Source organism: Falco biarmicus, chromosome 3, assembly GCF_023638135.1.
Source record: "Falco biarmicus isolate bFalBia1 chromosome 3, bFalBia1.pri, whole genome shotgun sequence".
Lineage (NCBI taxonomy): Eukaryota > Metazoa > Chordata > Aves > Falconiformes > Falconidae > Falco > Falco biarmicus.
The window spans coordinates 18,507,239-18,532,129 of record NC_079290.1 but is presented as its reverse complement, the minus strand read 5'-3'; the positions used below and the strand labels follow the sequence as shown (position 1 = coordinate 18,532,129).

The window sequence follows — 24,891 nt, the reverse complement described above, 5'->3', positions numbered from 1 at the left end:
AATTTTTAATCAAATTTTAATTTCCAACCAAATGCAGTTTGATATAAAATGGGAATAACAGGAACTAATCATTATCTGAAAAACAAGATATTCGTAATTCACCATTTCCTAAGAAAATGACAAAAAGTAAAAATTAACTCTGACGAGTGTATTTTAAGATAAAGGACTGTATAAAATAAACACTCACCAATATAATTTATCCCTTTACAGAACAAAACTGTGCAGACTACCACAATATCAAACAATGAGAATCACTCGCCATTTATGAAAGTCATCAAAATAACAAATGCAAATCCAGATTAGAAGAAATCATTTAGAGCAAGATTCCCTACATGCAGATATAAACTGTGATTAAATCACCTATTTAAAACCATTTTGATTTCTATCAATTATTCCAGTTCCCATATATTAGGATTATTTTTTAATTAATACATTAGTTAAATGATATCTGGAGGGAGATCGGGGGAATACAAAGATTGGTAAGGAGGGGCAGGACAAACACATCTAGTGTCATTATTAAATCAACCAAATTAGAAGAGCCCAGGATATGACTGGGGTGCGGTACTCAAGGAGAATGTTTATGAGTGTCCAAGTTTAGCATAACAGAATAGGCAGGCCTGGAAACCCCATGGGAATAAGACGCATCTGTTGTTGTAGGCAGCCCCAGCAAAATGTTACTGGTTCACTAGCCCGAGGCAAGCTTTTATTTTTTTTTTCCCCTTTTCCCTTTTTTGACAGCCAAGTAAAATATTAGCTTGCCTTTTTTTTTTTTTTGCCATCGTCAAGCTGAGGCCGGGTGAGAATATTTTGTGTCTAGACTAATAAATGTTTGTAAAGATTTTGCAAGAGTGGTTTATGGGAACAGAATCCACTTTTTGTTTTTCTGCTGGAAAAAGCAGCATTAAAAGCAAACGAGCACCATCATGCATTTGTTTCAAATTGCATATTACAGCACTGCTATTTTGTGTGCAATCAATACATAATTTGGAAGAAAAATGCTTTTAAAATTCAAAGCTATCCCTGAGCAGCTAAGGTTCTCTTGGAAACTGAAGGAGGAGTCTGAAATTATTGTTCTTTTGTTTGCATCCCCCAGCGGGAAAGGCAGCACACAACTAGAAACCACTGTGCTTTGAGGCAGCATGAATCATTAAGAATAAAGATCAACTCCCCTTCATTTAAGCATTAGATATTAAAACTGAATCTAGGACAAAGGTAAACTAAACAGACTTTCCTTCCCAAGCAGTTATTGGGTTATATAAAATATGAAAGGGACTATATAAATCTTGTAACTTCCTCTACTGAAATTAAAAAAAGATACTTACATTTCATAAAACATGGCCTGCCTAGATCCCAATTACAAGCATCAACTTAATCAGTGGAAATTACTTGGATACACATGGGCCAAAAGCTACATTTTCTTTTTAGTACTTGTTTTGGAGGGCGGGGTATCTCAAGATGAAATGGCTGACTGAGCTTTTTATTTCATTGCTTTGGATGGAAATGACTGATTCTTTCCACACAAAGTTGTGCAGAAGAAGCTGCTCTGGTGCAAAGCCATCTTCAGTCCCAACCCGCCAGCAAGCTCTCACCCTCAGCTAGCCTCTCCCTCTCTCGGGTCAGCTCTCTGCAGCATCCAGACTTAAAACCTTGCCTGGTAAGGAAGAGGGCTCCTGTTCATCAATTCACAGACAGTAACTTCATGAGGATTACATCCATAAATAGGACATTCACTCATATAAAGGAACATACATTGCAAATTGCACCTTTAGAATTAGATCATGCCCATATGCATCTGGCCTAAATTGCACTAAAAGTATTGCTTGCTCTTTGTCAGTAAGCATGTGTGACCACAGGGTATGGTGTTCACACTCTCATTACCCACGCAAATATCAATGTATTGGAAAGCTTTCAGAACAAAGGGTGGTGAAGTAAAATTTCAGTGTATTCAGTAACGTAAAACTTCTCCCTCTCTGAACATCATATACAACGATTAATGTATATTTCTAAGGATGTGCATATGCAACAATTTCTTTACTATGTGTGGAAAGAAGAAACTTAGCTCAATATTACTCTTTTTCTCACCTCTTCCCTCCTTTTCCCAAAAGAAACAAACAGCTGATATTAATAAGGCCTTATTTTTCCCCTGGAGGAACCCAGGAACTAGAGTATTAAAGAAATAAAAGCTACTTCTGAAGAATCATGTTTAAAATGAATGTTTGTGGATTGTAAGATAGAACACCCAAAGTTTTAATAATCTCGGAAAAAAAACCCCAAAGTCTCCTTGTATCTTAAAGTATTTCTTTTAATAAAATAATTTGTTCTCTATTCACCCACAAACTCCTCCAGCAAATCTAAGTAAAACATATTAAGAAGTCACCTTTGAAAAGCATTCAAAAGATACAAGGAGTAACGTTGTGTCGTTTGTATCACATTTAAACAGAAACCGACAATGCCAGCAGGGATCTCATACGGGCACCAATTCCTCAGACCAATCCATGCACAAAAAACTAGAACTCACGTGACATTCCAGGTACCGTGAACCTTTTGTCAGACCAGTTCCCTACTGAGAAGTTTTGAGCACAGAGAGCCAGCCATAAGTACTCAACATTGCAAACAAGGCTGGACATTGTGCAGTGCTGAATGCTCCAAAAATTCCACTGAAGCTACAAGTATGTTTCCTCTTGCTGAGAATCCTACTGAGAAACAGAAACCCCTGAGTCCTCATGCTTGCTCCACCTAGCTCACTTGGCAACTGCTGCCAAGTGCCCAACTACTGCTGATACAGCTGCTGATACAGCTCTGATTTGCAGTGCGCCCTCAGCTCCAACTGGTGTTGCTGAAGGCAGCTGACCTACGTATAAAAAGGCAGTATTTGTATACTTCAAAAGTATTCTAAAGATTAACTACGAATCTGGACTTTTTGAAGAAGCACACAGCTGTAACTAAGGTTTAACCACCCGTCTTCTACACCCCAGACAGTAATGATTGCTCTTTACTGCCTCCTTCCCCCATTGTGTCCCCTTTACTCTTTTTAGGACATATGACATTCCTAGATCTCATTTTGACCTAATTAACAAACCACAGCCTTACACCCATGCACAGAGCCAGTAGGAGAGTTTAAAAATAAACAGCATTTTGACATAGGAAGCGTGTCTTCATCCCTGTGTTACAATGGAATGGCAATCATGTTAGTACGATGTTTTGTTTAGGCTAATATACCTTAATTTTTAGGAAAGCCAAGGCTTGAGACCTCTACCAATATTGCCCCAGACTATACAAACATGTATTTCCATTTATGTAGTTCTTAGCACTTCTTTAAGGCAAGACAATGTTAAAATAATCACACTCGTAACCTATAAATAAGGATTCAAGCCTTAAAATCTATATAAAATGATTGCCTAATTCACAGTATTCATTGTAAGCTAACAGCCATTTCCCATTCAATATATGTGGGTCGTAAGATGCTTGAAGATTCAGAGTGCTGAACATGTGGAACTTTTACCACAACCATTAGGAAGTTCAAAAGCTCATTTCTGTCCTTCTGTCTGGTGGGGTGAATTTGGCGCTCAAAGCAGTCAACAGAACGACGCTGGCTTTGCCAAACAGCGAGGGCTGGTGTTATGCATGCCTCATTACACAGTTCTGTCTGCCCACTGTTTAAGCAAAACTGCCAGCCTTCAAGGCTTGCTTGAGCAGCGACTTCAAATTGTGGGTCCCCTGGCAGCATGTTACATTCTTTCAACTCCTAGTGAAACCAACAGTTGAGGAAGGTGAGCAGCAGATTGCAAAATCCACTGGGGATAGCCAAGTTGCACTGAGTGAACCTCAAATACCAAACTCACTTTCTTAAACAGCTCCAAACACCATTTGAAGCCTGCTCTTTGGAAGTAGAATATATTGAGATTCTTTAGACCTCTTAGGCACAAGCAGAGGTCACATTGCTAAAGGATGTCTGCAACATTAAGTTCTTTGTAATCTTTGACATCATTTAAGGAATGCAAAAAGTAGCATAGAGTTTTTTACCATTTTTCCTAAAGGTTCTCCCATCAAGCCACATCGTTCCTCTTTCAGTCATCAGCAATCTTCCTAGCTTCTGTGCTTCAACATGATACTCTCTTTTTATAATTTTAATGGTCTAATAAATGTACTCTCCAGTTCTTTCCCCTTTAAGAATGTATTATTTTTCACTGAATTCTATTTAACTTTAACATTTGCTATGATCTCAAAGCTCTTAAGGATAAATATGCGGTACACATCTTTCCACAAGTGACAACACCGGACTTTTGCTCAATTTGAGCTGAATTCTTAAGTTGGTTAGACAGGATCCACTGGCAGTAAAGACACCACTGTTCTATGAAATACATTTGAGTTCACTGAACTCCGAAGGATATTAAAAAGACTTGAGTGGACCTTCTGAAGTTCCTTCCAGTTCCTTGAGGGAAAGATTAACAGAACTGGAAATGAACCATCAGTTAAAGTGACACAAGGCACAGATTAAATGCCATCTGGCTGCTACAGGGTAAGGAAACGTATCTTTTTTGGTGGCTTCCACCTCCACAGAAGAAAGAAACAACTGTTTATGCAGCAAAGTGATCTGAATATTTGGGAAAGTCCTTAACTAGCCACAAAAAAAAAAAAATAAAAAAAGAGAAAAAAAGAAAAAAAAGAAGAGAAGATGAACTGGAAGAAAGGCAATACATTGGAATTAGTAATAATACTAGTAATAATGCTGAAAACATAAGTAATCACACCCCTTTCATAGCCTGAAGAACGAAGCTGCTTTAATGCCCAATTTGACAATATGAGAAACTGAAAGAATAACAAATGAAAACTGTAATCTTATAGGTATATATTCAACAAAGGTGATGCTACTGACACGTAGTGGGGAGGCACATGAGTAGAACACCAAGATCAATATTGCTGCCTATTTAGGAAATAGCAAATAAACAAACGAAAAAGGGGAAACGGTACTATACTGAAAATTGCATCACTTGTAAACAAGTCACTGACAATTCAGAGGTGAACCATCCTGGACATGTACGGATCAATGACCCCACATCTAAAGCACAAGGAGAGGGAATATCGACCATTCATACACAGAAGAGAACATGTACTCAGCTAAAAATGTTCAGAACCTTCCCTCATGCCACGACCAACCCTATTACCACACATAACTTTATTTTCATCAACAGACACTGAAAAAATAATTCTGTAAATTTTGCAACAGGCCCAGCATTTCTAAAAATTAGAAAACATAAAAATACTGAATCTGACACCATGGAATTCTTGACTAGATCTCAGACTGAAAGGTAAAGAGAAACTGATCACCAGAATAAAGATTAGCCACAGCTTGGCTACAAGTGATTGTGACTTGGTTATATTTATTATGTGCAAACAGAAGAAAACTCAGTTTATATGTACTTGGTGCTTTAAACATTCCGGTTTCATAAAGATGGAAGAAATCCTCAGACCACGTATAATTGAATGTGACTTCAAAGATACAGGGCTACTTTTTAAATAAGACTCCTCTGAAGTCACACTCAAACAAAAGGGTTACCAACCATAGACAGATGAAAAAGTTAACCAAAATTTAATCCTTTCCCTCAGACTACATGAAGGCACAAGGGGGGGGGGGTGGGGGGGTGGGGTGGTAGATCAAGGATAGCAATAAGCTTAAGTGAAATACTTTTATAGACTGCTCAGCAATTCAGAAGACACAAGAAACAGTCCTTTCGGTACAGTAGGGACAAAAGGAATCCTAACCATAGTGCAAAGTCCACTATTTCTTCAGTACTGAGAAACCTACCAAAGGCAGAAGTGTTCAATACATAGCTCTAACAATCTCCAATGATGTATTGGTACGCAGTGATAAATATTGCCTGTTCCAAGAATAATGAACAACAGTGACAAATAACAGCAATTAAGGCTAGACACACCAGGACACTGGATCCAGCTACAGCGCACACAGGTCATCCAGGGTGTTGCAAGAGAGGGAATAATCCAGAAGAGAGTCGTAAGAAACATTAAGGGAATACAGAAATACGCCTCACAAGGAAAAGCTCTACCTCAACCTGCTATGTTTCACAAAGACAAGTTTGGGGACAATCACAGCATACACACACATTACCCAAATGCAATACTACAGGGCTCTTCAGTCTAGCAAAGATACGAGAACCACTAGTCTCAAGTTAAAAGCAATTCAGTTCTGAAAAAAAGCATCTACTTCTCATCGGCTCAGGGGAATTCAGTTAACAACACAAGCGAAACAGACTGCCTTGCTGGCAATGTTTGAATACAGTAACAAAAGGGTTTTCCAAACGATGCCTGCTCGCTCAAAGAGAATGTAATTCAGTTTGCATCACGCAGGTTGTTTTGAAACGTTTTCTCCCAAGTACTCACAAGCTTTTTCTTTCTGCAAGAAATCCTTCTAAGCAAGAACAAACAAAAACCATGCTGCTGGGCAAAACCAACAGACCAGCTTTCACAATTCCTCTCTCATTCCTACATTTAATGCAGTATTTGTTTTGAGATAATAGCTTCCATAACAAAATCCACTTTTCATTTATACAATGCTTATACGCACTTCGGCGTGCCCAAGACGCTCTCTGTACGGCACCTATTCCAGCCTGCAGACCAAGAGACATCCCAGCCTTCGCTATTTTACATGAACAATGCCCTGTGCCAAGTAAACTTCTCCATCCTCCTAACTAACCCACCAGGAAGTCCAAGCAGCTCAGAAACAACGCACAAGGAACCTACCAGATAACGTTCACTACTGCAGATACTCTGAGCTCTTTTGGAGATCCAGGACTGCCTCCATTACAGGGTTTATGAAAGTCGGTGTCGATCTCCAGTGCTGCACGCCCTGATCTAGGAGAGAGCCGAGGGTCAGAACGCACCCCAAAACCCAGACACCCCCAGAGCAGGACATGATTCAGGCATGTTCCCCGACCGTGCACATACACTGCACTGCTCCTCCGCGCTCGCCCCCGCGCCGCAGCGCCGCGGGATGCGAGACGACTCCGGAGCCAGAGGAACTTCATGGCTCGTCGGCTGCCGCCGGTCAGTCCGCCCGTCCGTCCGCCGGTCGGTGCCGCCGCCAGCCCGGGCGTGCGCAGCCCGGTGACAGCGGGCGGGGACTCGCCAGCTCCTGCCGGCGCCCCGGGACTGAACTTCTCGACTCTCCTTTGCCGGCTGACGAGTCAGACGGAGCCTCCTCCGCCCTGTGGCGAGTACAGCCACGCACAGGCGCCCGGCTTCGCAGCTGGCACAAGGCGGAGGAAGGAAGGACCGGGAGCGGAGACAGTCCTCGGGGCTCGGAGGGGCTCAACCCTCCTGCCGGCCGGGCCGGGCGGGCACGCAACGGTCCCCTTCGAAGTTACGCCCCGGCTCTACCCCCGCCGCGGCTCCCCCAGCCTGCGCGGAGCCCACCGCCCCCGGCAGGCGATGGCCCCCGGCCGCGGGGACAGCGCCGGCCGCTCGCCCGCCCGCCGCCGCCAGACAATAGGGAGGCGGGCGGGGCGCGGCCGGCCCACGGCGCCCACCCCGCGGGCGGCAGCAGGGCGCCCGCCCCCGCCGGCCAGGAGCCGCCCTTGCCCTGGGGAGGCGCGGGGCGGCGGCGCTGCTCCGGCCCCGCCGGGGGAGCACCTGGCCCGCTCCCCGGGGGGGAAGCGGGGGCGTGCGGGGGGCACGCCTCCCCGGGGGGGCCGCCCTCCCACCTCCCGGCGCCGAGAGCCCCCTCTCCGCCCGCGCCAGAGGCGGCGGGAGACGCGAGCCCCTACCTGACGGCGCTGCTCCGCCTCGCCCCCTCAGCCCGCGCCCGCGCCGCCCGCCTGCCTGCCTGCCCGCCTGCGCTCACGGCCGCGCCGCCATCTTGCGTTTCACAAACTACTGCACTTCTTTTGGGGCGGGGGGGCGGCGGGTGAGCCGGGAACTCCCAACGCCGCCGGCCGCCCGGGCCCTCGCGTCGCCGCCGCCCGCAGCGCCCACTCGCATCCTCCCGGCGCCTCGCTGCCCCGGGGCGGGTGCGCGGGGAGGCCGGGCAGCGGCGGCCGGTGCCTCAGCCTCCCTGGCAGGGAGCGGGGGCGGAGCCGTTCCGCCGCCCCGCCGCCGCCCCGCCCGTCAGGCGGCGGACACTAGCCGGAGGACGGCCCGGCCCCGCCGAGGCAGTGGCCGCCCGCGGGGGGCTGCCCCGGAGCCGCAGCCTGCCGCCGGCGCTCTCCTGAGGCGAGCAGCCCGAGGCGCGGCGGCTGCGGCAGGCAGGAGCGGGGGCGGCAGGCCGGGCGCTCCCGGGTGGCAGCGGCGCCTTCGCAGCCCGCTCCTCCTCCGCCGACAAACTTCAGCTCCGCGCCGGAGCCTCCCGCCACACACCCCGGCAGGGGTCGGGGACGGCGGCGGCGCCAGCCCCGGGAGGGCGCGTCCTCTGTCGCCGGCCCCGACTTCCCCTCAGGCGCCCGCAGCGGCCGCTGAGTGAGGACGTTGCCGCAAGCTCCAGAGCCCCGAGCCGGGGGCGAGTGAGCACAGAAGTAACGGCTCGGAGGGGAGGGAACCACACACCCCCACCCCCAGTTTTTGGGCTTTAGTTACAGAACTTGGGAGAAAGAGGTCTCTACCTTTTACTACATACCTACCTATAGATTTTAGTCAATACTGAGTTTAAACTCCCACTGCCCATGGCTCGTCAAAAACATTGCGTTTCTACACACTTCTCTCATAGCCGTTGGCCACTTTGCTTCAGTCACAGGGAGTACGGTTGTTCCCAAGAAAGAAAAAGTAAGGTGGCTCAGGGGAACCACCAAGCTCACCGCTACCCATCAGTCACGGAACATCAAGACCGACAGTACCTACAAAACCCTAGCTGTACAGCTACAGCAGCTTGTGGAGACACGTGGCATGAAGAGGTTTGATCAAAGCTTTGAAGTTCTGGTCCCAGGAATGTTTCTGGTTCCTCAGCCCACACTCTTGCTCCTGGTCAGTTCTTTAGCTCCCTTGGGGAATGTGGTCAGCAAACCGCCCCACATCCCACTGGACATTGTCAACAGCAGCCACTGTGGAGATCTAGTTAAGGAAAATGAGGTCAATTCCTTCATCACGTTTCCAGTGTAATGCATTGGATTAAAATGTAAATTTTCAAGATAGTTTTTCTTTCTCCTGTACCAGCCTTCACTGTATAACCAAGATGCCGCGCGAGTGGGGCAAGCCTGCTGCCAGACAGTTATTTTAAAGTCTTAAGACTTTCAAGGGCAAGGTTGTTAACTATCAAAATTATTCTGTGATTAAAACAGAGCATGCAAAAGCCCCCAAAAAGGTGATTAATTTTTTTTATTAATACCCATCCAAACAATACAGAGAAAAAATTCTGCACTGCGCACAAATGTTTGGACAAACAGACTAGAAAGAAACCAAAAAGGAAGACTAGAACATTCCTAAGAAACCAAACACAGGCAGAGGGATCGCGGGCATTCAGGATCACCAGACACTGTGTCCTTGAGATGACGTAACACAACAGCAATGTATAATCGTGCCACATACTCTATCACCACGGATATAAAATTTTATTCTCATCCAATTAAACTTTACTCATCTTATTCTGAAATTTTCTTAAAAATAACTGTCAAATTCACCAAGAGAAATTTTCTCTGCTGGTTTGGAGAGGCATAAATCTTCAAAATGGGGTACTGCTTTGCTTTTTACTGAAATATACTTACCCCAAACACCACATTCATTTTTATGTCATAGGCAGGTACCATTCTCTCCAGATAAACTGTAAATAGTTTTCTAGTTAATTCAACTACAAGCCACCTGATCTGCAACTAACAATTTATGTTAAAATGCTGTTCTCCAGCATCAAGACGATTGTCATTATTGCAAGCAAGACTAAAGTTTACCTCAGAAAGTTACAGCAGTAAATCTTGCTTTGTTTCAAGTTATGGCATATTTTTGGCCTGTCAAAAAAGCAGCTAGCAAAAAGTCTTACAGCACTTTTCTTCCGCATAATTTCTTTAGGTTGTTAATTCTAGGAAAGCCACTTGAAGTGCTATCAGGTAATTAAAAAATAATTACCTCTGAACTGCATTAAGAGGTTTCTAGAAGGATTTACTTTTCATGTACTGACATGAGATTTAATTTAAACCTTTATGTAATAATATGCAGTGGGCTATACACACCACAGACTACTTCAGAGGACTGTATTCCCACAAGGTGGAAAACAATGATAAAAGTTTATCAAGTTTTTGATCGTTTTTTAAAGAGAGGTACTGAAATTACCTGGGAGATGTTCAGATCTGCAGTGTTCCAAAGGCAATCACAGCAGTATGTCACATAAATAGATATATATGGAGGGGACACAAATATCAAAAGCAACTAAAGGACTTTGAGTTTCCTTAATAAATTTTAAAGATATATTTAATAGATGTATATGATATGAAGAAATTGTATGGAATAGGGACAATAATTTAAGTGTAAATATATATTTACTCAAAGAATGTAGGTATAGTCATTAGGTCATGTAACCATATAGTTTGAAGGAAATCATTAATGAAATAACTAATGGAAAAAGGAGTCTGTTTCTCATTCTCTAACAAGGGGCCTATTTATAAAAGGATAAGAAACATCCCAAAGTTATCTAGAGGGAGCGACTAAAAGAAACAAGAATAAGAAACAGATGGTCGACAAGGACATAAATTAGCTCAGACCTATAAGAACACTGCAAATTTGGAAGACCATCACATTCCAGGCAAAGGGCAAAAAGTACACCATGAGGAAGGGCCTACGGCATTCCTCCCAAAGACCACTGTCCACGTCTCGAAGTCCCCTGCCCACAGTTTTTGGAAGAATTTGAGCAAGCGCAAAGGACTGATAAGCTAATTAGCATACAAAGCAAGAGTGGGTGGGGTTGGGAAATGAATATGTATATGCATTAAATGAATATTCATTTGTTTTATTGTATGACTATGAGATAGTTCGTCACTTCGGGTATGCACGCCTGTGGTGCAGCAATTCCCCATGCATATGCGCGCAATAAACACACCTACTTTATAACTTCTGAGTTATAGAGTTTAATTCTGTACTTCATATAAATATATATATGTAGAATTAATCTTCATCAAACAACAAAAAACAGAGAAGTATGCTGCAATCAAGGATCAGTGAATGCAACTGAAGGCTGCAATTTCTTTCTTCATTTCCTAAGAAGAAAAGACAAACTAGCAGTTAGCATGAATAAAAGCTCAAGAACCCCATTTGTTTCTTCATAAAATACAGTACATACAACATACAATTGTTCAACACGTTCAGCAAATACAGCTGCTACCACCATCACAATGTCTTTCTATACCCACGAGCTTCTAAATGCATCCCTATGCATCCAGAAGAGAGAGGAAGCTGGAAAGACTGTATGGATTGCTATCAACGGCAGTTTCAACAATTACAAAGTTCCTGAAAAGCTACAACTGAAAGCTGGAACTGTAATTTTCTGCACTCTGAATAATTACTTGTTAAAAAGTTTATTTCTTCATACAGTAGGGCTTGCTCCTGACCGACTTGCACAGTCACTCTGAGTAGGTTTTTTTGCTGAAGTTAAAGAAAAAGAAATCAAGTCTCTCCTACTTTTTAAGCATTAAAAGTTATGTCACAAAAGCTCACAGGCCCTGAGATAACATCAACAAAACCCTTCTCATGCTAAAACCCACATCATTATTCTAGATGAGAGAAGGGCGCATTTTTCAGCAATGACCTCCCTCAATCCAAATCCTCACCCATCGCTGCACAACCAGAACAGAGCATCTGTTCTAACTCTTGTTCGGACATAGAAGAGTTCGAGATGACCAGGGCTGAAGAGAAGAGGATTCTTTTTTTTTTTTTTTTTTTTTTTTTTTAAGGCAGACTGAGAGGCATAAAGGATTTTACCTATTCTCAGGCACAAGCATCTCAAAGAGAAATGTATTCAAAGATCTTGAATCTGAAGACTGACTATCCAACTGAGCTAAATCAACTCTATACTGGGAATGCCTGACTGGGACCATGGGTGCCTGTGGAAGATTTTTGCTGAGTTCTGACAACACAGAAACCCTCTCTTTGAGAAAGAGGTCAGAGAATTGGATTCATTAGCATTACACCATCATAGGCAGAAATCTCCCCGCATGTCAAATTAAAGAAGCTTGAGCCACACTAGTTACAGAGAGATTATGGTGAGGGCTAGAGAAGTCTCAAACTCTTGTTACATTTCGTACCAAGAATGAAATGACTAGGTCTAACTGCCTGTGAGGGGAGAAAGAGGAAGCAACAGACTGAGAAAAGCACCCTCCTTTCATAGCCCCCCACTCCTGAAAAGGTTCTGGAGAAGGACTACTGACAGACTGAGGTTAAGGGCTTTGAGAGGGCTGTGTGGGTGGACCCATTGTCTTCAAGCCTTTTCCTCCTGAAACTGCCAACAATTAGCCAAATACAACAATGGTTTTGCAATATGGATAAATGTCTTCCAGACTGAAATGACTCTTAACACAGGCAGACAACTAAGCAGGGAAGAATAACATTAAATAAGCATCGTGTCCAGAGCACACACATACAGATGCATAACACACCCATGCCTAACAGTGTCACAAAGTGCCATAAGACAAAAAAAAATTTACCTTCACTAATGCGGTTTTGTCGTAATCTTCCCGATGTTGGTAAATGCACTGACTAAGAACAGCGTATAGTTTTTCCAGGTGAAATATGCTGAAATTCTTAGTTACCACTGTGACAAGATGCAACAATTTCTGGAAAAAAAAATAAATATGGAAACTACAAGTTTAGAATAGCACAAAATCTTCTGAATAGGCTTTTTATGTTTTCAGAAGCTAAGCAATAGCAATACAACTAACACCCTACTTTGTTATATTGTTAACTAAAATAGGAGTGACGCCAGAAAACAGATGAAAGATCTCACAAGATTTAACTGGAGAAAATGAATTAATTTTTCATACTTCAGAGGAAAGGAAGGCTTAAATTTGAGGCAATATTACTAATCAAAGCTATCCCATCAACGATCACAATTGCAAATCAGCTGCTTCCAGAATGGCAGGGAATGACACAATCCAATTTGTTGTAGCGTAGCTGCCACAGCAAAGCCACTGTTGCATTTCATTAGAGAAACTGTTGCTGCAATGCAGGGCACTGTACAATGAATGGCTCTTTGGAAGCCAGGCTACAGGTCTCCTGGATACAGCTGCACCAGCTGGAAATGGAAGCATCCTTAGGTGCTCACCTAAGCTGAACGTGTACCATGTCTACAGCTCTGCTGGCAGAACACACTGCTCAAGTGTCAGAAGCAGACTGGGAAGCAAAGCTAGATCAGTTAGCTCCTACCATTAAACGGGAGCATGGATAAACTAGCAGAGTGACTCTGCCTGCAGCAAATTGCCAATCTTTCACACACTCCTTGCTGTTACCAAAGATGTGAATTTGATAATCTCTGGGAAAGCAACAGTGGCAAGCTGGTGGCAGCACCTTCTTCCACAGCTGGGCCTGTTCAGTGTGTGTGTGGTGTGTGAGGCTGTGAAAATGTAGCTTAAGAGAGCAGCCATATGAAATGAAACTGCCCGTCATCAAAGTGCCTTTACACCAGGTGTGGAAATACAGTCATAGTCCATGACAGGCTAAAATTATTTTACAAGCTACATATCCTTCCCATCATTTTAATCGGCACTGGTTAACAACCAACTTGATTTACAAATGTACACGTAGCAAGAAAACGCCCTACTTCAGTATTAACAAAACTGAAATCAGACTTACTTTGAGCTCACAGTAATCCACAATCACTGGCTGTGTGAGAGTTTCCGTTGCATTCTCCACATCCGTCACCTGTTGCTGCTCCACCTGAGAATGTCTTGCATGACCCCTGCTGTATGCATACGTATCTGGAGTGACATAAATTTCTTAAGTCAGGATATCTGTTTATCTAGAATACAGTATCAGCAAAGTATCCTTTACCTGGAATACAGTCTCTCTTTGCAAGAACAGACAGAACTGTTACCATTTTTTCAATGAGAAATGCTCACTTTTACTTTCTTTCTGGGGAGAGTCATTGCTCTGTAAAAATTAGAAACTCAGGCACCAAAAAAAGCACTTAGAGAATCAGCAGGGTAAACCCAGGGGACAAATATAGTCCCATTGCCATTAACTCCAAAGTTACTTAGGTTCAGAAACATATATCCTAATGTTGGCATGGAAGATAAGTCTTCTACTCCATGCGTGACACTGGGTCCACACTGACTTCAAGTACAGCTTTAAGTTACATTGCTTATTACTAGGAAGATACTCATACAATAAAAGAAAGTCAATGAATTAGGTACCATTTATAAAACAAACTTCAGAATAAAAAAAACAGCAGGTGCAGAAAAACATGAGTTTGGCTAGTGTAACTAGAGGGGCAGCATCATTATGCAAGAAACACTGTGTGCTGATTTTAGAGAGAGACAGCAGAAAGAACAGAACAGAATGCAAGAAGGCTAAAACCTAATAAACAGTGTAATCCTCCTCAGGAAGACAAAGAAGTCAAATGACCCGTTTGACTTTTCACTTACTATCTGAACCTCTGTCTTCCGAACTTTCTGCGATTTGGCAAGCCGGCACGTGACTCTCCTTTCTTAGATCTGAACATTCAGAAAGCATGCCTCTCTTTTCAGAAGCAGATTTACCCACAAGGAGAACTCTGTCTCTTTCTCTTTCTGGCCCAAATTCATTTTCATTCCCATATTTCTGTCGTTCTTGAAGTTTGTGTTCATTGTCTTTGATATAATCCTGTCTGGACTCAACTTCAGTGCACTCCATGTTAGAAATGTCTTTTTCTGGAGACTCTTCATCGCTCTCTACTTCATCTTGGTCTTCCGGAACTTTATTCTCTTTATTGAACTGTAAAATCTTCCTCTTTGCTATAATACCTGAAGACCATTTGTGCTTTCTGCGTTTTCTTTTTGACATAGCTGCAAAGAAGTATCAGAAAAAGTAATCCAAAATATTACCAAAACAGAATCCAAGCATCTTCACCTTAATTAAAATGGTTAAGGAGGAAAATTATCAGAGGAGCTCAAGCACCATTGTCTGCCTCCCTACATATGTCTAGAGGAAGAGCTGCAAGTCAATGAGGTCAATTTGCTATTAAATTTTGAAAAGCCAGATACAGAATGTCATTTGCAAAACCCTTGGCTTCAAGATTTTATGAGCAAAAAATTCTTACTTAGTTGCTTACTGTCTTATTAGCTGAAGTAATATAGATGGACAACAGAAAAGCATTTTGAGATGAGCCCTTCTTCAAATCTGTCCTAAGGCTGTAAACTTCAAAAGCTAATGAGACTATTTTAAGAGAATGTTTGCTGGAGAAAAAGCTGTCCATAAAGATTTACACCTCTCTCATGCTTTCCGATTCAGTTAACCTTGCTTGAAATAAACTTTGCATTTCTGCCTTCCAGAAAAACCTGCTATTCTTTGTGTTCACAGAGGGCTGCACAAAGCATAGGGGGTGAAGTCAACACCAAGATTCTAAGTCATGCCAGTGAGATCAGGAAACATCACACCACATCATGTGTTTTCACCAAGACAGACCCAAGTCCCTTTGTTCTTTCACATCCTTTACACGGCAAAAGTGAGGAAATAATGATCTTTCATTTATATATCAATTACTATTGCTCCCCTGTTTTTTTCCCCTCTCCCTCTTCAACTGGAAACCACAATAAGGGTGGCACAGAGTCTAGCATTTGGCGGCAGAGAAGGGAAAAATACTGCTTCATGTAACTAAAACCTAGCTGACTATTCAGAAAATGCCACATACAAGATTTTTGACTTCAAGAGGTAGCAATTTAGGAACTATTAAATGTCAGTTGGGCTAGCAAGGACAGTGTCTTACAATGTAAACCAGCCACGGTACTTGAACTTCAGAACTATATTGAACGAATGACCTCTGCATTTTTCACACATTTCGAAGCAAATTACAAAATGTAATGGCTCTGGCATGAAGAACCAGGCACCACAGAAGCTTGCTATGTCACAAGAACAGAGAAGGTATCAGTGATGCTAGCACCTTCTCCAAGAAAGTCTGAATAAAATGCAACTTGCCATCATTACGGCATGGTGTGCTGGAATATACAGGTGCTGCTGGAATCTTCATTTTTTCAGTACACTTTGGGTCTGTTTTCTTACACTCAGGAAGAGAGTTCTGCTTTGGCATGACATGATAGAAAGGTGGAGCATTCTTTGAAGAGCTGCAACCTTGCAAGAAAGAACAGATAGCAAAGAATCATCTTGCAATATTGGCGACAAATACTGAGACAAGTCTTCAAATCCTCAGTGTCAAAAAACATACCTCTTTCCTTACGAGACTCTTTAATTTCTTCACAGCGTTGCTCAAAATCTTCATCCATTTCTTCCCTCACTATGGCATATGCAGTATCTCTCAAAGTACAAGCTCTGTGTCTAATGAGACGATCTGAAATTTTACAGTCACAACTGAGTACCAGCCAATTACATCCTTTACTTGGATGACTTAGGAAGATTTTCCTCTTTTCACAGGTAGGTTCTGAAAGGTTATCTCAGCAAGTATTTTCAGTGTAACAACAGAAAAATTCATTATTAAAGCAAAAGCATGAGTTACTGGTCAACACTTCTATCACAATTTCATGCCCAAGCAGTTTAATGCTACCACACTAACGACGTGGCAAGAAATGTTCTCTGTGGATATTTAAAATTATCTCATTCCAAGTCTACTGTCCACAGAAGACATTTATCAATTCATATGTTTTAAGTTTTTCCAGATTAGGGATAAAAACACATCCTCACCTCCTGGATCCTTATCTGGGTTGTACTCTAAAGCATTGCTACAGATTAGATCAATGTCTTTTAGAAAATCTCCTGCAGTTAGGTACTGCTGTAAGTCGATCTTAGAGAGAACTGCTGAAAGGTCCATGGGGTGCTTAATAACTGTGTCATAATCAGGCACCTAAAAACAAAAGAGAGATGCTCAGAGATTTAACACAGTATCAACCACAATTAATTATTTTAATAAGGTCAGATAAAGGACTTCTTGAAAAACCCCAAATATTTATGACACAGCCAAAGAGGTGGAAATTAACCAGTTAATTGACTGAAGGGAACAGACACCCAGAGTGGGATTCATTTCACATTTGCTTCAGAAAACCACAGCAAAGCAAACTTTCTCAGTAGCCACTCAAGATTCTCTTTATTGCTGGCAGAAAGAAAAATGCCGTAGGACCTGCACCTTTGAAATATCTGTCCTAGACATCTGCTTTAGAATCATAGAATGGTTTGGGCTGGAAGGGACCTTAAAGATCATCTATTTCCAACCACCTGCCATGGGCAGGGACACCTCCCACTATAGCCGGTTCTCAAAGCCCCATCCAGCCTGGCCTTGAACACTTCCAGGGATGAGGCATCCACAGCTTCTCCGGTCAACCTGTGCCAGTGCCTCACCACCCTCACAGTGAAGAATTTCTAATAGCCCATCTAAATCTACCCTCTTTCAGTTTAAAGCCATTACCCCTTGCTCTATTACTACATGCTTTTCTACAAAGTCCCTCCCAGCTTTCTTGTAGGCCCTCTTTAGGTATTGGAAGGCTGCTAGGAGGTCTCCCTGGAGCCTTCTGTCCTCCAGGCTGAATGAGATAACTGGACCCAGAGATGCAGATTTCTTTACTCAGACCATGAAAGGAGCCTGATGGCTAGTTTAGATGAGGACATCTATGCTTGTTTAGATTATTCACATCTCAGAAACTGCAAGTAAAGGGAAAGACAAGACAGTGGGCGCTCAGGGGAACAGGACTTTGCTGAAATGCAAAGCTGTATTAAAACTACAGCTGACTTTGAATTATACGCCCCTGGCTTAGACTTACTCAGTAAATTAAATAAGAAAGAGAGACATCAGAAGCATACAGGACGAAGAAGAAACCACACAGCCCTTATGGCTAATCTTATACTGAGGAGGCACCAGATGAAAGAGAACAGAAATCCTAATATTTATTTTGAAAACTGCTGCTTCTACCCCTGTTCTCACAGAAATCATTGTCAGTCAATCAAAGAGCTTTAGGCTTTATTAAAACACTCCTAGAAGTACTGTTTAAAAAGAAAGATCTCTGTGCTTTTTCAGTGCTGTAACATGCCTACATATCAAGGCTTTTTCAAAAGCAGTGTTGGTATTTGGTCTAACTGGCAGCTGAACTAGATGACCGTTGTAGGTTCCTTCCAAATGGAATACTCTCAAGTTTTAAAGACATTTTAGAAGGAGCCCAGGGCTTTCAGTGAATACTTAAGTAGCAGACATTCGAGAGCCTCAAGGAATCGCCAAAAGTAAAAGCAAAATTAACTTCCTGCTTCTTGAAAAATCAGAAGAGTTATAGTCCTAAAAACAAAGATAAAGCTTCCTACAAAAAGCACACAAACACTGAGAAATACACACAGAGCAAAATTATGAATGCACACAGATAAAATGGTGTTACAGATCAACATTAACTTACCTCCTCCGGGTCCACAGGCTTTTTAAATGCTCCGAAACGTCTGTCAACCACAAGTCTATGAGTCACATCCCTTAAGAAAATCCTAAGTTCACGCAACGTATCTTCCTCCCGCTCCCCCAGCTGTCTTATTTCTTCCTCAGTCAGCTGTCGAGGCTTAGGTGGCGGTGCTACAGGCAGTACTTCCAATGGCTGCCAAGCTTAATTTAATCAGAAACTTTGAATCAATTGATGGTATTCAAATACAAGCATATGAAAAATTATGGATAGAAAATTACCACCAAAGTAAATACTGTACAGCTATTACCTATCAGCACAGTTTTATATGTAGAGTAGAATAGCCTCACCTGCTTTGTTTTTCGATGCAGGAGGTTTAGCAGCTTGATTCATAATAAGGTCCTCAAAAAACTTCCTTCTTTCGTCCTGATCAGGCAAGCAGATGTTGAAAACTTGTTCAAATTCTTTAACAAACAATTCTTTTACCTAAAGCACAAGGAGAAAAGATACTTCAGCTATAAGGCCACACAAATTCATACTCTATTCCAAAAAGCTGAGCACCTTTTAAAGTAAACTCAATAATCATTTGGGTAAGACAAACCATGAAAATTTATCTTCTTGGCCTTAAAAGGCTAGATTTTCATAGTTGAGCACAGCAAATTAAAATACCTTCTTTAAGGAACACCTCCAAGGTTAAAGCTCATTGAAGGGACCAAATGATACACTGATAAAAGTGGTGACATTCAACACTTCCAAGACCACTTCTTTTGCATTTACCTGCCTTGCTCTCCGTTAGTTTGAATCTTTATGGCAGCCATAGAGGGAACAAGCAGGGTTCAGCAGACAAGTGCAGGCCTTTCGGTAAGGTGGTAGGTTTGTGGGTTTTATTTTTAATTAATTTATGTGTGGTGTCTGAAGTTGCATACTTCCAAGTTTTATTCTGTTTTTTCAATCTCTACCACCAAAATGAATGGAAGGCATTTCAGTACTTATTTTAGAAGGAATTTATTAACAGTATAAAAACCTCTGTAGAAAGTTAAGCCCTTTCTAAGCATTTAATGATTAACATGTCTAGGTAAGCTCCCCTCCTCTCCTCCCAAGTACTGAGACAAAATAATCAGAGCAGCAGCATCACATGTTGAACACCTTCCTTCAGTGTAAACCCTTCAGATGTCTAGAAAGCTAAGCATGTTCTCTCATTGAATTTTGTTAAGGAATACAATGAAAAACTCATTTCCAAGTTACTTAAAAAGAAGTTGGAACTTAGCTTTCTAATTTGTAAAGCTTTCACTTATAGGAAGAAACGGAAATGTTTATTAACAATTTTGAAATTACGTTCCGTCACTAACAGTGTGACCACCGTCCTTTTTCAGTAGAAGTATCTTTCACTTTTCAGTAAAAGTCTTTTTTTCCCATTTACATTTTAAGCATCATATATTTTTACTAAGTACATACCTAACCATCTTGAAGTCACTGTGTGAATTATTGCGTGAAGTAAATTTCTACATCTGTCTAAGAAGCATGAGCATGTGAGAAGGGAGGAAGAGCTGGGTCAAAGTCCATCTCTTTACTCAGAAAACGCTTTAGACAAATGCTTTTAGCATTGTTTTGTCTGAGCAAATTGTAAGGTTAGGGTTGCACCTGGTTAGGGTGCCTGAGTAATAGCAGTATGAATTTGCTTAAGAGCGCACAGTACTCCAATGCTTAAAGGCTTTGTAAATTAACAAGAAACTGAATAAAAAAAGTATTGATAGAAGTACCTCTTCTGGGAGATCTACGTAAAACACATCAGATGTTGCAAGCAGCAAAACTGGAGCAAATGCTGGAATGTTCTGCAGTAGCGTTGTAAAAGTAGCTTTCAAAGTAGCTCCAACAGCCTCCCACCACAAATGAATACTTGGGATATAAATTATACTTGGTGCTGTTCTTTGAGCTTCTCGCATCAACTGGTAAAATGAAAGCTTGGATAAGAAAACTAAACAGTGTAGAACAGGCTAATAAATAATGACGTATCAGTCAAACTATCTTATGAAATATGAGTACATGAAGCCAAAATATAAAAACAAACCAACAAAAGAAAAACTCCTGAACAATAAGGTAAAATTTTCACTTTGACTCAAATAGAGACATTGCTATGCAGACAAAAATAGACCTGAATCTATGCCTGATTTCCAAACCACTCAAGTGCAAGGTAACTCCTGAAAAGCCCCACAACTCAGCCAGTGTGCCTGAAAACCCAAGATGAACCCTTCCAGCAAGATGTCTTACTAGTCTGGGTAAACTACTACACAACTGTAATTACATCATTTTCAACTGAGAGTGGGGGGTACACAGTCAAGTCAGCCTGGACATGTGAAAAGACCTATGTGAAAAGAGGGCTGACATTGTAAAAGAAATCTGGTTACAATTCATAATTTCAAGTACATTTTAGAAGAGGTGACCAGTCTTTATCGGCCTGAACAGCTAAGTCACTCACAGCCTCTTATTACCAAAGGATCCATCAGACCAGATTACATGCTTTGGAAGACCACAAGTCATTGCCTACAGATGGTACCCTCAGTCGCAGGAGACAAACATGCACCTACCACGTGAGGGAGGTGGCAACAGTCCTTTCACAGGACAAATTTCTCCATGTACCCTTTCAGATTACAAAGATTCAAGGAGTTCTTGTCACAAGATGGGAAGTGCAAGTGATATATCTGGGCAGTGACTAGACATGGTAGTTACACGACTGCAGATGCAACCATCACATAAGAAAAAAGGAACTGCTCCTCTTAGGTGACAAATGAGTATCCAGTCATGTCATGCGTCTGCCCTTACTTGTATACAGTTCTCAAATGCTGCTACAAGCTCAAAATATGTTAATACAGTGATATCAAACAACAAAATGGATTTCCTGCCTAAAAGGAAAAAAGCACCAAATCTGCTTATATCTAATTTTCCCAGTTAAGAAAAACACACCAGTGTACAAATGTGTTCCATGAATTTTAATACTTTTACTGCATATACAGCAGCACTATAAGCTGTATGCGTATATGTCAAAAAAGAAACACTTCTTTTCCCCAAAACCTTGATTGCCTTACAAATAGAATAAAAAAGAAGGCTACAAAAAGTGCACGATACGCAGTCAGGCTGATGCCATCTACTGGAAGCACAAATTCTCAAGAAGCAATGAAAACAGCTTCCTGGATCCTGCCAAGACTGGCAGGAGTTTCTTGCCATAAAGAGGGGTTTACTAGCAAGTAGCACCTCCCATCTTCCTGACCTGCTAGCAACATCCTCCCTGTTTAATGTGGAATTGAAACTGTGGCCATGGAGGACATCCTTATTCGGTATCATTTAATCTTGAAGTGGATTTTCAGATAGAACTAAACGGAACTGCACATTCAAGCTAGGCCACCTCTATGAACAGTGAATTCCGCTTCCTCCACTAGTTTATATACAGTTCATAAATCCTGTGAGATTAAAGAGAAGAGATACCTGGGCACATGTTTCTTCTGGTGATGTGATGCCAACAAACAAAACTGATAGGTCTAGTGTATAAACCGGAAACTTTTCCAGGGCATGTATTACTGCAGGTGCCAAATGAGAAGCTTGCCCACTCCCTGGCTTTCCGACTAATAAGAACCGTGGCCTGCAAGATGTTGGCTGGTGGTAAGCGTTTCTAGAACAGAAAGAAGAAAACAAGTTTGAAAATGAAGAGATGGACAGGCACACAGATGTTGGAAGATTTTTTTCTATATGCTTTGTTTATTTTGGGGCAGTAAATATTCCCTGTATTTCAGCAAATAAGCTGGTTTGTAACCAGGAAAACTATCAAAGCCCGTTTTCTTACAAACTTGTACCATACCTCCCTTAAGAAATCTTGCCAATCCCCAGCAGGTCTGCTATTCATTTGGCTGGGTTAAGTAACAGCTCTTAAATCCCACAGGGAGACTGCCCTGCTAAATACACTCCCCCCAACTGGTCAGTGACCCGATATGGGGAAGAACAACAACCCTCTGTCAGCACACACCAGTCTGCATCTCTTCACTACCCATGCACACCAATTTTGTGTAGGTCTTGAGTTTAAGTAACTGTGAGATCTCTACATCTGTAAAGTTTAGCTGAAATTTGGCCAAAGCTACTGGAGATGGTGGGAAGGAAGCAGCAGAACAGCATTACTAGAAAAAAATTAACGGGGAAACACATTGGCTGTATCTGAAGAAGTACACCATTGAATTGGTTGAATTACAGCAATACACTAAATACATACAAGATTCACGTTTATTTTATTCAGTCACTCTTTCATCTTTGAATTGTGTGTTGATTTCCTAGTAATCTCGCTTTGCTAGCATGAAATACATTTGTAAAGAGCATTTGTTTTTTCTACAACAATATGGTTGGTTGTACCTCTAGTTGCTGAAGTCAGTAGATCCTAGAGACCTAACCAAACCCCGCAGGTTAGCAGATTTTCATGTCTTCTTGCAAATACTGATTACCACACCCCCACTCTTTACTCCTTCACCTACCACCCCTCACACCAACTGTTAACAGACCCAGGCCTCTTAAAAATGTAATCGTAAAGGGGATAAACATTTACCTGCTAAAATTGAGAAATCTTTGCTCTTGTCTATCAGGCATTTTATCAGTTCGCTTATCTTCGAAGACTGATGGCGATTCCTCATCACTGTCAATCGTGTAATTTCTTAAAACACAGTTTAAACTGTCTGAAAGACAAGACAGGTTTGTTACCTTTCCGGAATAGACCGTACCTCACTCACATTAATACAGCTTCTAAATCAGTGCTGGAAACCACTTATCCTGTATTTTCATTGGAGAGAACACACTGAACACTGTTTTCTGAAGAGTTCATTGTGCCACAGATCTAAGGAAATTTTACCGATCTCTACAGAGCTGTCCTGCGTCCCATGATTTGCAAAAGGTATTATCTCTCAGTTGGTGAAAACTTGGGAGGTTTTTTCCTTAGAATTAAGATGATTAGGAACAACAGCTGTAGTTCCTAGACACCTGAAAAACCCAACAAGGCCAATTCTTTCTGGAGCAGGTTCCCCCACTGGATGTGGGGAAATCAAGTGAAGGTGACAGCCACAGAGTTCCATTTGTCTAGGACCAGTAAGTCAAGAGAATATACAAACCAATGCATATTCTAGATAAGGCTCCTTGAAGATCACTGAAGGAGATAATGGCAGGTGGACAACAGAGAGGGGATGAAATTACCCATCCCCTAGCCTCTCTGCTTTTAGGTTATTGGTGGGTTTCTGCCTCTGTTTTACCAATGCAAACAATTTACCAGCTCTACTGGGCGTAATACTGGTAGGATATTCTCCAGGGATTAGCATCATAACTATTCATGGATCTCCATTAATCAGGAATGGAGCGAGTTTACCAATTCCTTTGCTCTCACCAAATGACAGACTAAACCTTGTAAGGCTGATGCAGCCAAGTCCCAAAGTATACACTATGAAAACATTCTGATCTCATGGGCAAGTGTACGGTGTGATCCACAAACATTTCAATTAAGAGACTATAGTTAACAATCATGATAGCCAAACCAGGATTTAGCTTAAACAACTGATAATGTGGTCCTGACAGTCTTCAGACAAGAATTAGAAGCACTCATGCAAAAATATCTATCTCCCCCCATTTAAATATTTATTTTGAAAGAGGTGCCTCATACGTTTAACCTTCTTTACAAATGATAAATACAATGTTAGCCACTGTCAGAATCAGGGTGCTCTAGAAAAGAATGCATAGTTCTCTACTATGTACTGCGAGTCATGCACAGCTATCATCCAGCGCTGGGCACGCGTGTCTTATAAAAATTTTGTGTATGTTGATTGCACAAATCACAAGTTTAACTGTGGAAGAATTTTAAAGAAGTCAATCTTGTTATACCTTGCTGTTGGTCCTTCTTTAGTGCAAGTTCAGCATGAGGAAACACACCCTGCAAGGCTTTTAGAATCATTGCTAGTGTGTTTTCAAGCAGCGGTTTTAAAATAGGTGACAGTGCTTGCCCTGGTGAAGTCACAGCCCTCTGTGAAGCTGGAACAGTCTTCTGCATAGCCATGACAAAATCCTTTGCTGTCACTTTAATAGAAGCGACATCCAACTGCAGTTTCTCGCTACTTTTGTAGATCTGAGGATAGCGGCGGCGCAAAGCACACAGGGCAGCTTCAGTACATAAGGATTTAATATCAGCACCACAGTATCCTAAAATACAAAACAACAATCAAATGTTATGTCAGTCTTAGGCAACACAGAAGTCAAGGCCAAGGTATCTAAAGTGCAACGCTGAAAGACTTTGTACACAGCCAAAAAAATTAAGTTTAAGAGAGAATCTGAAGAGTTACTGCACTGCAGAGTAGTTCTGTTACATAGCTTGCGGCCTGAC

The 24,891-nt window shown here is 42.0% G+C and overlaps 2 protein-coding genes across 11 annotated transcripts in view; both read right to left on the bottom strand.

The window, feature by feature from the left end:
• Nucleotides 1-8,124, bottom strand: part of ZHX1 (zinc fingers and homeoboxes 1) — a 29,212-nt gene extending 21,088 nt beyond the window's left edge. For 4 of the 8 annotated variants that reach the window (XR_008820591.1, XR_008820590.1, XR_008820592.1 and 1 more), the window contains exons 1-2: nucleotides 7,782-8,124; nucleotides 6,760-6,870 (exon numbers count right to left, since the gene is read on the bottom strand). The gene's annotated coding sequence lies outside the window, so the exon portion shown is untranslated. Of the gene's footprint in view, nucleotides 1-6,759; nucleotides 6,871-6,963; nucleotides 7,680-7,781 lie in introns of those variants that run through there. The other 4 variants (XM_056330403.1, XM_056330401.1, XM_056330404.1 and 1 more) reach the window with 4 other exon arrangements.
• A 1,178-nt stretch (nucleotides 8,125-9,302) lies between these two features.
• Nucleotides 9,303-24,891, bottom strand: part of ATAD2 (ATPase family AAA domain containing 2) — a 35,213-nt gene continuing 19,624 nt past the window's right edge. For 2 of the 3 annotated variants that reach the window (XM_056331383.1, XM_056331386.1), the window contains 13 exons: nucleotides 24,396-24,710; nucleotides 23,080-23,206; nucleotides 21,978-22,161; nucleotides 20,258-20,443; nucleotides 18,848-18,983; nucleotides 18,504-18,700; nucleotides 16,813-16,972; nucleotides 16,340-16,462; nucleotides 16,093-16,245; nucleotides 14,565-14,963; nucleotides 13,774-13,898; nucleotides 12,630-12,758; nucleotides 9,303-11,186 (listed from right to left, as the gene is read on the bottom strand). In XM_056331383.1, coding sequence (XP_056187358.1) covers nucleotides 11,145-11,186; nucleotides 12,630-12,758; nucleotides 13,774-13,898; nucleotides 14,565-14,963; nucleotides 16,093-16,245; nucleotides 16,340-16,462; nucleotides 16,813-16,972; nucleotides 18,504-18,700; nucleotides 18,848-18,983; nucleotides 20,258-20,443; nucleotides 21,978-22,161; nucleotides 23,080-23,206; nucleotides 24,396-24,710 — 2,276 coding nt within the window. In that variant the 3' untranslated portion in view covers nucleotides 9,303-11,144. The remainder of the gene's footprint in view (nucleotides 11,187-12,629; nucleotides 12,759-13,773; nucleotides 13,899-14,564; nucleotides 14,964-16,092; nucleotides 16,246-16,339; nucleotides 16,463-16,812; nucleotides 16,973-18,503; nucleotides 18,701-18,847; nucleotides 18,984-20,257; nucleotides 20,444-21,977; nucleotides 22,162-23,079; nucleotides 23,207-24,395; nucleotides 24,711-24,891) is intronic. The other variant, XM_056331384.1, reaches the window with a different exon arrangement.